Source organism: Populus euphratica, unplaced genomic scaffold, assembly GCF_000495115.2.
Source record: "Populus euphratica unplaced genomic scaffold, PopEup_1.0 scaffold199.1, whole genome shotgun sequence".
NCBI lineage: Eukaryota > Viridiplantae > Streptophyta > Magnoliopsida > Malpighiales > Salicaceae > Populus > Populus euphratica.
Genome location: NW_011500082.1, coordinates 36,438 through 49,411, shown reverse-complemented (window position 1 = coordinate 49,411; position 12,974 = coordinate 36,438). Strand labels below are relative to the sequence as shown.

Genomic DNA, 12,974 nt, shown 5'->3' with positions numbered 1-12,974 from the left:
GGGTCAATCAATCACTGTTAGTTTGAGAGGAGCTTATGATTCGTGACTCACTGAGTGACGGAAAAGAAATCTCACATGCACATTGCGCACGCAACTCAAAATAAAGAAGAAAAAAACAGTATAGATTGATGGATAATCAATCTCAACGATCCCCGCGTTGAGCTTCTCTATCAATTAAATTAGGAGAAATGGATAATCAGGTTTTCTTCGAATTCTCCACATTTTTTAATTTACTTGTTTTCTGCTTCACATTCTTTGATCAGGTCGATTGAGGAAATGATAGAGAGAAATGTATAGATTGATCGAGATTTGGATTTGAATATTCTTCCCTTTCTTTTTAATTGTTTGATGAATGCGAGAATGAGCACGCAAAGGCAGGTGATTGTACGGGACTTAGTGGAGGAAGCCAAGAAGAGGATTGCTATGTTGGTTATTTGTGTTGTTGGATTATCTTTTCTCATGTCCTGTAAGTTCCTCTCTCTCCCTCATTTTGCTTTTTCGTTTTTTTTTTTCTTGTAATCTGTGATTGTATCTGAATTGAGACTGAATTAATTAATATAGCCAAAATGTATGCTAATAGTCTTGTTTTATTTATTTTTTCCTTACCTTTTTAATCAGATTTATAGATGAGCAAAACGTTGATAATATAGGAAAGTTAGCATTGGGAAATTGAATGCTGGAGAGTAGCATTGCCAGTTCTGATAAGGATTGTTATCTTAATAAGGTTAATATCTGTGTTTGAGATGGCACCTTTTACTCTTCTCTGGTATTGTTTCTGTTGGTGTGGGTGTGTGCGGCATTGACGTAGTGGTTGGACGATCAATGGGGTCAGTGAAGGGAGGGACGGAATTAGTGAGAAAGGGTAATTGTAGAGGGGAAAGCATTTTATGCTTTCAAAAATGATATGACGCGGTGCTTGAATATATATACACCATGACATATCCAGATAAATAACATGGGAATGTATGTTTTCTGATTTGCTATCTTCTCAATGTTGGATAGGAACGATGCTATAATTTGTGATGTCTCTATGTTTATGTTTTACATGCTTATTTCTTCTGAAATGCTTGAAAATAATGACGTGGTAAGAGATTGTCTTTTGTTTTCATATATTAAGGAATTTTTCTTTTCTTTTCTTTCTTTATGTCCCAAGGGAGTCATGTCAGAAAGAAAGAAAAAAAACAATGATAATCTGATAAATTGGGGTCCAGACATACCAACAAAATTACTATAAATAACTGCTAATAAACTTACTGCAAAATATTAATCCATGTAAAAATGAGTGATCATAAATGGACATAGCGGAGTGAAGATATCTCTGCCAATAGTAACCATAAATTAAGGTTTCAAAATGGAATGGATCAATGACTTTGTAGTTTGATGGTAACCTTCATTTTTGCATTGAGGTATGTTGATTGTGGACAATCTGCAATGACATTTTCAACAAAATTTGTGCATATTTAATTAATTACCAGCAGGAACAGAGCAAAAATGTAGAGGCTGCCATGAGACTTTGTTCATTGTGAAAGCAAAGATGGCCAATAAGCTCTAGCTCAATTGACTTCCTGCATTTTCCCACTCCCCATTTCCTTCAACTTGAGTTTGAGCCTTCATATGGACCAAAAATACATGACATTGTACAAGCGTTGGATGAAGAAATTTATAAACATTATGGAGGAAGTAGCATGACCAGAGCAATTAAGGTCTGTAAATTCTGTTATACTTTGGTGTATACAGTTGCTTTCCTACAAATAGAGAGTCTTAGGGGGAAGATTTCACTCTTTTATGCATGCATTCATAGAGAACATTTGCACTACATGAATGGTTGCTGCTTTCGGGAGTTAAACTAAAAGATTTGATTTGTATGGGTTGAGAACATGAAATTCTGGTTAGTTATTTTCTGGCTGTTTGTACATTAATGTACTCTCTCTCTCTCTCTCTCTCTCTAAGCAATGCCTTCATGTATACTTGTCTTTAATTGTAACTTACACTCAATTACCTTTTTCAGTAACGAGTGCCTCGGTTTGGGTCAACTTGCCTGCTGCTGCTTCCTTGATCATTCTCCTTCGGTACTTTTCCCTGGATTATGAAATGCGTAAGAAAGCTGCTGCATATAACAACAAACCAGCCTCCACAACATCAAGCACACTGTCACAAAACAAATCTCTTGAATTTACCAGGGTTGTTGAAAAGTCCGATTGGAGAAGGAAAGTGAATTCGCCTGTTGTTGAGGATGCAATAGATCATTTCACTAGACGTCTAGTCTCTGAGTGGGTGACAGATCTATGGTACTCTCGCTTAACCCCTGATAAAGAAGGTCCCGAAGAATTGGTGCAGATAATGAATGGTGTTCTTGGGGAATTTTCAAGTCGCATGAGAAATGTAAATCTTATTGATCTACTGACAAGGTTGCAGTTCTTTTTCTCCTCACTATTCTCTTACTTGTCTTCAAGATTGTTTGCTTTGTCACTAATCATCTCGGGTGACACAGGGATTTTATTAATCTCATCTGCACCCACTTGGAGCTTTTTCGTGCCATTCAAGCAAAGATGGAAAAGCGACAGTCTAGTGTGCTTACCATTGAACAGCGAGACAAGGAACTAAGACATGTCCTGGCTGCTGAGAACAAATTGCACCCTGCTTTATTTTCTACTGAAGCTGAGCACAGGGTTGATTTGTTTATTTCTTTGTTCATTAAATCTATGAAGTCATCTAATCTACATATGTTGCCTCTAAGGGTAAGGATTGCAAGTTTAGTGACAACCTCTTTCACTTATTCTCAGGTTTTGCAGCATCTGATGGATGGTCTCATTTCTTTTACATTCAAACCAGCAGATCTGCAGTGCTCTTTCTTCCGTTATGTTGTTAGGGAACTTCTTGCTTGTGCGGTAATGCGACCAGTGTTAAACTTAGCTAGCCCAAGGTTGTCTTTGATTCTGCTTTGTTTTATATTTTTGTGTTGTCATTTTCCCTTTCTTTCATTTTTATTTTTCTTTTCTTTTCTTTTTCAGGTTCATAAACGAAAGGATTGAAAGTGTTGTCATTTCTAAGGCTAATCAAAGAGTTGCTTCAGCACAAGAGACATCTCATTTCAAACCAAATGGATCTTCAAGGATCTCATCCAATCATTTTTCGAGGTTTTCAGATCCTACTGATACTGGGGTTGAACTTGTGCGGTTAAAAACCGACCAATCCAGAGGTGGACCGGATGCACCTGAAAAAGATAAAGTGAATGGAAGCCATATCTCAAAAGATCCATTACTTTCCATTGATACCCAATCTTCCCGCACATGGAGCTCGCTGCCCACGAATTCCCAGAATATTAATGAAGAAGGAATCCAACGACATTTTTCAGGAGGGGAATGGGGTGAGAGGTTGGATATGATGTCTCGCAGAAAGACTGAAGTCCTTGCTCCAGAAAATTTTGAAAACATGTGGACAAAAGGGAGAAACTATCGAAAGAAAGAAGGGGAAAATCGATTGATAGAGCAAGTCCCTCAGAATTCTTCAGCGAGTAAGTATGTTACCTCAGATCATTCAAAGAGGGCATCTAATTCCAAGAAGGATGGTGTAACCAAACTTGATGCCCCTCTGGCCCACAACGCTCAGTCTGTGGGTACCGAGCAGTCTACAGTAGAAAACCCTCTACATCATACAGATCAGAATATGTCAAACCATCCATTATTTAGTTCACACAAAGATGGCATACGGAGCCCCATGCATGTAGATGAGATTGAATCAGGTAGTACTAGCTCTTATACTTCTGAAGAGGAAGATGCGAACAGTGTAACTGGTCTTGATTCTCCAGGAACTAAAGTCTGGGATGGTAAAACTAACAGAAACCTGGCTGTTTCCCACATTCATCATCCACTTGAAAATCCTGATGGCCACAGGGAAAAGAAGACTGGCAGAGGGCTTGCTCACTATCAAAGATTATCTAGACACCAGTCTGGCAGTAAAAGGTCAAGGCCAAGCACTCAGAAGGTACATGTTTGGCAAGAGATTGAGAGAAAAAGCTTCTTGTCTGGAGATGGACAGGATGTACTTAGTTTAAAAGGACATACTAAAGCTGATGATTTCAGTGACGATTCTGAGTTTGAAAGTTTGGATAGAGTTTACAGTGGAGCAACTGCGTGTTCATCTGCAACATCTGTTTCTATTCCCGAAAACCACACTTCAAATGTTAATTCTTTTAAACATTCATTAATGGTGGATTTGATTTATAAGTTGAGATGCGAGGTACTCCACTTAAAAGCTCGTTACTTCTCTCTGCTCAACAGCTTGACCTTTCATCTTCTAATTTAGTGATAAAGGATGCAAACCCTCTTGCTGTTGCAGGTTTTGGGTGCAAATATTGTTAAGAGTGGCTCTAAAACATTTGCTGTTTATTCCATATCTGTTACAGATGTAAATAATAATAGTTGGTCGATCAAAAGAAGGTGCTATGGATTTCTGTCTCAAATTTCTTGTTTCATCTCCTGTTGATGTGTTCTCTAATAAGCATCTTTGATAAATATATTATCTTTCCGATGTCCTCAAAAACATGGTGAATGCATGATCTTGGTAATATTCTCTCATAAAGTTACACAGCTCATGTAACTGAACTGTTCTGCCAACAGGTTTCGACATTTCGAGGAGTTACATAGACGTCTCAAAGAGTATCTGGAATATAGTCTTCATTTGCCACCTAAGCATTTTCTCTCTACAGGCTTAGACATGCCTGTCATACAAGAGCGGTGTAAATTGCTTGATAGATATCTAAAGGTCATACATTTAATCTCACTGTTTTTGTTCTGTGAGTTTGATATCTCTTTGATATGCTGTAATTGTGGCTGTCAATGGAGTTCCAGCCTGAATTTGCAGCTACAATACCAGTACTTAACAGATTTGTACTAATGTTTGGCTGCTAAGTACTGGTGGACTACAGTATTATGCTGTAAAGTAACACACACATGCAAACATAAAATTAGTAAACATAACAAGTATTGTGCATGGAAATTTAGCATTTCTCATTTTACAACCATTATATATGAGTGTGCTTACCACTAGAATGCATTAACATGGCTAATCTAGTACCACGTAATCGAAATTCTAAATCATATTATCACGAGAATGCATTTACATGGCTAATCTAGTACCACACAACCGAAATTCCAAATCATATTATTTTAAAGTTTGCCATTAGATATGAGCATGCCTAGTGAGAAATAACTCCATTGTTGCTGTATTTAGAAATGTCATTGTGCTACTTCATTTTACCATGCCTTAATTCCATAACTAACCTAGCATATTGCTGTTTTCCAGAAGCTCTTGCTACTTCCAACAATTTCAGGATCCATTGAAGTCTGGGACTTTCTTAGTGTTGATTCTCAGGTTTCTTATTTTCTGCTGTCTTGTTAATGGATTTTTGTCTCTTCCTTTTTTTTTTTTTGCTGAAGGGAATAGTGTTTTTTCTGATATTTCTCCTATACCATTCAGTTGTTATATATTTGGTTTCATGCAGACATATGTGTTCTCTAATTCGTTTTCTATCATTGAAACATTATCAGGTGAAGATTGTTCAATTTGGAATGCTATCTATTATTTTGATTTTCATTTCTTTATTTTGATCTTTCCTCTCATTTCATTTGTCTTGGAACTTTCTAGTTGACCTGGATGGCAAGCCCTCTGAAAAGAGTAAAAGGGTTTCAAATTTTATTGGCCCTGCACTCAATTCCTTATCCACTAGGAAGGAGCAATTGAGTGCAGAGTGCAAGGAATCTATATTGCAGACAAAGCATAATCTCAGGGCAGATGGGGCACAAATGATTTCAAAAGAGACACCTCATTCTCCGATGAAGTCTATTAAAGATTCTGGAAGATCATTGAAGGATCCAGGAAGTGATTCAGATATGCAAAAGAATGTATCATCTGCTAGAAATTTAGAGAAGAATGTAAAAGTGGGTGATAGTCTAGAAGAGATGTCTGCGTCCATTCATGATACTGCTAGTGATCACATGCTCCCTACAGAGGTGATTAAAGTGGGTTAAGAATTGGGCTGGATTGAAGGTTTACCTTAAAAATAAAAGGTTGTCTTACTAAGTTTATTGCTTGCAGTGGGTGCCACCAAATTTGACTGTTCCTATACTTGACCTGGTAGATGTCATTTTCCAGCTACAAGATGGTGGATGGATCAGGTACTCAATATATGGCTATGTCGAGTTGTGGTGGTTGTCTTGTCTCTTTATGCAAGCTATCTTTTGTCAACAAAATGACATCCCACTATGACTGGGGAGGATATGCTGCTGACACAAATGATTTGTGCATTGCAGGAGGCAGGCTTTTTGGGTGGCCAAACAGATACTACAACTAGGAATGGGTGATGCTTTAGATGATTGGCTGATAGAGAAAATCCAGCTTCTGCGTAGGGGTTCAGTTGTTGCATCAGGGATCAAGCGGGTTGAGCAGGTAATCTTTAAAGCTTTTCAGTTTTTTCTATTTTTGACAATTTGCTAAACCTTCAATAATACATGGCAGCATAGATTGGTATTGAAATGCTGGAGTATTTTTATTGAACTGGTTGGTAACAGAACTGAGATTGGGTCGTTGGATGAGTAATCTGGGTGGTGTGAAATCATATCTATTATTTCTACCCCCACCATTGAACTTCAATCTCCATATAATCCATCTTTTTGCTAACAAAAAAGGGTGAGATACTGTGGCATTTTTTAAAGATGGTCCATCTGAACTGCTTTTCAGTAATGCCGAGTGAGATAGGGTGAGTGAGGTAGGTAGTGATGGAGGGAGAGATAGTAGGAGTTAAGTGGGGGAAACTTTTTCTTTTCTGTTCTACCTGTTTTTTCAGCAGCTGTAATGAACTACACTAATCTTAGAATATGCTGAAGTAGATTAACTTGTCCTTTAGGTTGTCCTTGATTGTGTAGGAGGCTTTAGAAAGAAGATTGAAATGCTTGTGTATTAACCTGATGTTAGGCTCCTTATTAAATATAGATACTTTGGCCTGATGGAATATTCATCACCAAACATCCAAAGAGACGGCGACCACCCCAGCAATCCACAGAAGTGTCTTCTCCTAAATTGATTTCCCCTCATGGCCAGCAACCCATGGAAGTATCTTCACCTAGATTGAATGATGAGCAGCAACAACAGGATGCAGTTCGACGTGCTAAATTTGTATATGAGCTGATGATTGGTAATGTTATTTTTCCTATGCATTCATTCTTTATTTCTGCGTTACTGAACTATTATTTTCAAATTCCTGTAGCGAATCTTCCATGCCTCAATAAACTCTGTTTGGAAATGCAGACAACGCACCAGCTGCTGTTGTGGGCCTTGTTGGTCGAAAGGAGTATGAACAACGTGCAAAAGATCTCTACTTCTTTCTTCAGGTATTTTATCCTCTTGAGATTAAAATCCAAACTTTGACATGTAAAGCATAAAAGTTGCAGCTGATTATAGATTATTTTGTGTCACATGCATTTAACCTTCTCAAATGGAAATTGATAGAGAGAGATAGAGAGAAGGGTAATGGGGGATGGGGGAAGTCATCTTTCTGTATTATCGCTGGATGTTGTTTGTCAGCATCCTTTTTTTTTCTCTCCTGTGGTTTAAGGTGCATCATTCAGAAGAGAGAACAAGTCTTGCGAAATAAATGGTGGTTAATGAGGAAGGGAAGGCACTGAGACTGCTCAGTTTAGTGAATGGGCATTTTGCTTTTGATGCATTGATGATCTGGGTTTGTTGCTTGATGTTACTGTGTCAGCATCCGTTTTGTATTTCTCCATGGTTTGACATGCCTCCTTCAGAACATTTAACAAGGCTTGTCAAATAAATAGTGGTCAATGAGGGAGGCAAGCCATTGAGACAACTCGGTTTAGTGAACTGAAGAATGAAAGCTTTTAGTCCAGCAACGATCTGGGTAAGTGTAGCACCAGTGAACAGATAACACCTATCATTCTGGCTGTTAATTTGTGACCCTGAAAGAAGAAAGGCATTTCCGGTGTATGCCTTGCACATATATTGTTCTCCATACTCCGTTGAATATTTCTTGGCACACCTATCATTTCTATACAGATGATGTTACTGAGCTTCAATGTTTTTCCTTTTCCCTGCACAGTCATCAGTTTGTACGAAGCAACTGGCTTTTGATCTCCTTGAGCTGCTGCTTTTGACTGCATTTCCAGAACTGGATTCTGTTATCAGGCAGTTGCATGAAGAGAAGCATAAATTTGGCGAGTTTAAACCCAATTAGTTAAGTTAATCATATGCCAAGGCCAAGTACACGAGTCTTTCTTGTTTTCTTCAGGTATGTTATTCTATGATAACAAGTTTCTGTTTTCAATTTTTGCAACTGAAACACTATCCCACTTGGTGATCCATAGTATCAAAAGATGATCGAATTGATGCACAGTTGTGGTGCTTAGATGGACTCTTGTCTTGGCAATTTTGAGGATATTGTACCTAAATCATGAAACTAGTAATGTACCCAATGATTCATGCCTACCCGTTTTCTTTCCCTTCTTTATAGATCTCTCTGCTTTTGATCCAGTGAGACGCCTCCTTGTATAATGACAGATTGCAGATATAACTCCATGATTGGTTTGATATAATAGATTCTTATGATTGGTGGTTCAATTTCTAAAATCTTATAATATAATGAAAGATTGAGATGATAATGACTCGTAACATTACAAAAGTCATGTAATGAACCATTACATGATTAAAGGACAATTAGACAATGAATTGCTATTTTTTTCAACATAAGATTTAAACTGTGATTCTCATAAAATACATAGAAAAGAATATTCAATGAAGTATTAGTTCATAAATAAAAAGACAAATATTTTTTTCAAAAAATTACAGATACTACAAAGAAACTTCTGCAAAACCCCCTCCATTACATTACTAATAGATTTGCAGCCAAATAAAAGAAAAGTAATAAATCATCTCATCCCATTACATATTTTTTCATCACAGAGCGTTTATATATTTTGAATACATTAGTGAACATGAAGTTTACTCAACATCATCCAATCTTTGGCGAGGGGATACATTGCTTGGACCGGCAGATTGCAATAAATTTTAAAACTAATTGTAAGGTACACCAACTATATCTTGCTACGGATTTTATGATTTCACAGCACCATGGGGTCTCAGTCAGTAGTCAATGGCAGTTACCAAGCCAGAAATTTTCGAAAACTTCCTCAAAAACATAGAGCAAATCGAATAACACTCGCAACATCCTCTTTTCAGAATCAAACCAACTAAATAATTAGGCAATGTAAAATTATCTAAATAGCATGAAAAAGGTGAATAGCACCCATTGAACGAAGTTCTAACAAAACTCCCCAATGCATAATTTGCAAGTAAATCTACAATAGGGTACCCAGATAACACGCTCAAAAATGACCCACGGCTTAAGCAGATGCCGCTGTGCCCTTCTTCCTTGGTTCTGCTTGAGTGCCTGATCAAAAGCAAGCCAACAAAGTCAGAAATAACAGAAAGGAATCGTGCAAACCCGAATACAGCATTAATTAAACTAAAAAGAAAAGCAGTTCATGAAATGACGGTGATAAAGAGCAGGAAATAAGCTACATTACCTTCTCTGAAACCACTCTTGAACCTGCAAGGGACATTGCGGAGATACCTCATCCTTCCAGTTCCAGTTGTCTTCCTCCTGATTGCCTTCTCACTCCAGTTGTCTAAAACCACAATAAAAGAACAAACAATCAACCGACTTGTTTACAGATCAAACTGTACAAGTTCAAGCAGAAGTTACAAATTTAAAAGTTAACCAGGAGTGGCTCAAAATTATTCATATATATTCATAAACCACTAATTCATGAAACATAAACCATACATGAATGAAATGCTGATACAGGAAGGAAAAAAAAAAAAAAGGTAAAGGAGCTTGAATCTTTGTGCATGGGCAGAAATAGAAACTTGCTTGACCACCACCCATGCAACATGATGGATTGCACATACAAACAAACTATACACAACTCTACTACTTAAAAGATAATAGAGTTGGCACAACCATGCCACTACAAAGATGCAATTCCCTTAGCATATTTCAAGCATGAACAGACTTCCTATTTGAATATAAAGAACAGAAAAGAAAAGCTGTTCAAGATAAACAGCTAAGCACTGCAAGACTAGACAAATATAGCAGCCAAAAACACAGAAAGAAATGCAAATGTCAGATCAATAGCCGCCCAAACTTACTAAAACAAATCAGTGATAAACCTATGCATATGCCAGTACAGATATAAACAAAGGAGAAAAAACACTAACTTGAAAGCAAAAGAAAAGGCAAAATTACTTCCATTCATGTACCCAGAAAGATGCAGATTCCAATATGAAGTGACGACTAGGTAAGGAAAAAAAAAACATACATTTCCTCTTGCGGGCAGCAGGGAAAGCACAGGCGGAGCAACGGCTCTTCTGGAGGTGGAAGAGGTGGAAGCTTCGGCGGCCACACCTAACACAGAGGGTGTGGGTCTTGTTCCTCCTCTTACCAAAACTCCCTGTTCCCTTCCCCTGCCATTGTTACAAAAACACGCATCCATGTAAGCATTAATACAAACAGCACGTAGATCAAAACTTACAGAAGATAGAGGGAGAAGACAATTGATTTTGTTAGGGGTGTTTTACCATGGCAGCACAGATGCAAAGAAACCCTAGAAGAGCTCCCTTTTTTTCCGGGGTAAAGGACACAGCGGCGTTCAAGAGTTATATATAACATCCACGTAGGGTTTTTATTTTTTGGGCTACTGAGAATTTGGGTCTTTTGCCAATGGTAAAAGATTTAAGCTCACAACACATGATAAAAAAAAGTACAGGGTAAATAATATATTTTGACTTAACTATTTATCACAATTGCGGTTTTAAAATGGTGGTTATATTAAACAATTATTATTATTACTAATTGTGTATGTATTAGAGAACTGGTTAATGATAATAATAGCTCTTCAATATATAAAAGCTAATATGAATGGCGGTTGTGTTATTCTTCAATATCTACCCCAAATTTGATAAATGAAACAAATTTTAAACCATCATAACTAAAGCTTTTATTTATATGTTGAGTTAAAGTATAGATAGATGAGTTAAAGTATAGATAGATATGGAGAATTGCCATACTCAAAGCTTTATAAGTATTTTCCCTTACTCAAGGTCTAAAATGAATCCACTGTGAATATTCTTTTTTGATGTCATAGACTTACTTTTTTTTTACTATTTTCTCTTTTAAGGATCTAATTTGGTGCACCAATAAGGTTTTTTGGGTCTTAAGACAAGTGAAGGTGTATTTTTTTAAAAAATTATTTGATTTTGTTTGTTGTGGTTGAGTTTCTCTCAACAAATAACTTTATAACTTTATGGTTGAAGTACTTAATACTAATTGTTTTATTTTTTTTTATAGAGAAATGGCCTTTTAAGGATTTCATTATAAGCCAAATCCATCTTTATCACCATAAATATTTACTAAAGAGTGCAATGTTTAGGTTCAATACTAATGGTGATTGTATATGTATGACAAACACTCATAACTAGAGCACCATATTCTCTTGAAAGAGTTCTTATTAAAGCTAATTTCAAGGAGTCATTGTCTATATATTCTATCATTTTTCTAAAAAATATGTTCATCATGCTTCCATTATCTATAAACACCCTTTTTATTCTTAGATTGGAAAAGGCGATGGTGATCACTAAGGTATTCTTATAGAAAAAAGTCACCCCTCTTTATTTTTAAGTGTAAACATGATAGTTTTATGCCATGAGTTTAAGAGACACAAGACAGTTGATACTTGCTTTTTGTAAGCTCTTTTTATCTCGACTAGAGTTAACTATTTTCAAAATCCTATCCAAGATCATATTGATCATGAGTAATGTTTCATAAAGCACACTGATCTCTCTCTTTTTTTTTGAATAGTATGTGTTTCTTTCTTGACAAACTCTTAGTGTTAACCCTTACAATTAGATTTTTTATCAATTTTTTAGATCATAATAATTCTCGATATCATGTCTCTATTTTTATATAAAAGTCAATATCTTTTAAGGTTGTGTGCTAGAGTTATATTTTATACAAAGAGAATATTATACAAACTTTTTTACTTTGATTGTAATGAATATGTAAATCTAAATGGTGTTCAAAGGTATAGTTATGAGCATGAGGAAGAATAAATGATTGAGAATCAAACTCTTTTGGTGTTTTTTTAATGCTTTAAGGCTTTTAGGATTTTTTTTCTCTTTCTAAAATCAAGAATGACTTTATGTGACCATACTCCTCTCTTTTACATAAACATGGTTCTTCATTACTTGTTAACTTTAAAAATAAAGTTTAATTTGAGAGAGCATATGGCTGCTCTTATAGCATATAGTTATGGACCTCATTGATCAAGGCTTTAACAGTAATGGGTTGAAGTAAATTTTTCATCTTAAGCTTTTTTTCATTAAATCTTTTCAAATATGCTTAAGTGCTTTCACTTTTTTATTGAATAATGGAGAAAAACTTATTTGAGCTATTAGACTTGGTTTTCAACCCAATTATCTCTCATTTAGCTCGGGTTTGAGCTGAATTAGTTTTCTTTAATTTGTAGCCCTTGTTTTAAATATTGGTGTGTGAATATATATTATGTTTCATTTTGAATTTTGCACTAATATCATTTAGAGTAATCCTTTTTGTTATTTTCACAACAAAGTATATACTAGTAATTAATAGGGTCATTATTGCTTATTAGCATGGTTTTTTAAATACATGTAAAATTGATTAGTACTTAAAAGTGTATTTTTATCAAGGTTTTGTATCATCATTTTGCACTTGAAGTATCAATAACTCCTTAACTAAAGCATGTTTTATAATAACGTATCTAATAATATAAGATACCTTTAATTTATGGTAAATGTTCATTTTAAATGCAGGCCTATCACATAAATGAAAGGATTGATTGATGAATTTAAGAACTGAAATTGAA

At 35.9% G+C, this 12,974-nt stretch overlaps 2 protein-coding genes across 6 annotated transcripts; one reads left to right on the top strand and one right to left on the bottom strand.

Moving 5' to 3' along the window:
• On the top strand, positions 1 to 8,502 carry LOC105108834 (uncharacterized). 5 transcript variants are annotated; one of them, XR_839127.1, is made up of 16 exons: positions 2 to 466; positions 2,009 to 2,408; positions 2,492 to 2,669; positions 2,784 to 2,923; positions 3,012 to 4,239; positions 4,339 to 4,439; positions 4,620 to 4,764; positions 5,305 to 5,373; positions 5,504 to 5,549; positions 5,647 to 6,011; positions 6,097 to 6,176; positions 6,312 to 6,447; positions 6,991 to 7,192; positions 7,306 to 7,388; positions 7,613 to 7,918; positions 8,117 to 8,208. XR_839127.1 is itself a non-coding variant. In XM_011003301.1 (16 exons), the coding sequence occupies exons 3-16, from the start codon at positions 2,092 to 2,094 to the stop codon at positions 8,249 to 8,251; spliced, it is 3,225 nt and encodes a 1,074-aa protein (XP_011001603.1). In that variant the 5' UTR covers positions 2 to 466; positions 619 to 724; positions 2,009 to 2,091; the 3' UTR covers positions 8,252 to 8,502. The 5 variants fall into 5 exon arrangements, 3 of the variants coding, with proteins under 3 accessions (XP_011001604.1, XP_011001603.1, XP_011001602.1); XM_011003301.1 differs by lacking the exon at positions 7,613 to 7,918 and adding an exon at positions 619 to 724 and having other exon boundaries at positions 8,117 to 8,502; XM_011003300.1 differs by lacking the exon at positions 7,613 to 7,918 and having other exon boundaries at positions 8,117 to 8,502.
• Positions 8,503 to 9,180: 678 nt separating this feature from the next.
• On the bottom strand, positions 9,181 to 10,759 carry LOC105108833 (60S ribosomal protein L37-3-like). The gene is made up of 4 exons (XM_011003299.1): positions 10,654 to 10,759; positions 10,395 to 10,539; positions 9,600 to 9,701; positions 9,181 to 9,463 (listed from the first exon to the last, which is right to left on the bottom strand). Exons 1-4 carry the CDS (start codon positions 10,654 to 10,656, stop codon positions 9,417 to 9,419), a joined length of 297 nt encoding a protein of 98 aa, XP_011001601.1. The 5' UTR covers positions 10,657 to 10,759; the 3' UTR covers positions 9,181 to 9,416.
• Between the last annotated feature and the right edge of the window lie 2,215 nt (positions 10,760 to 12,974).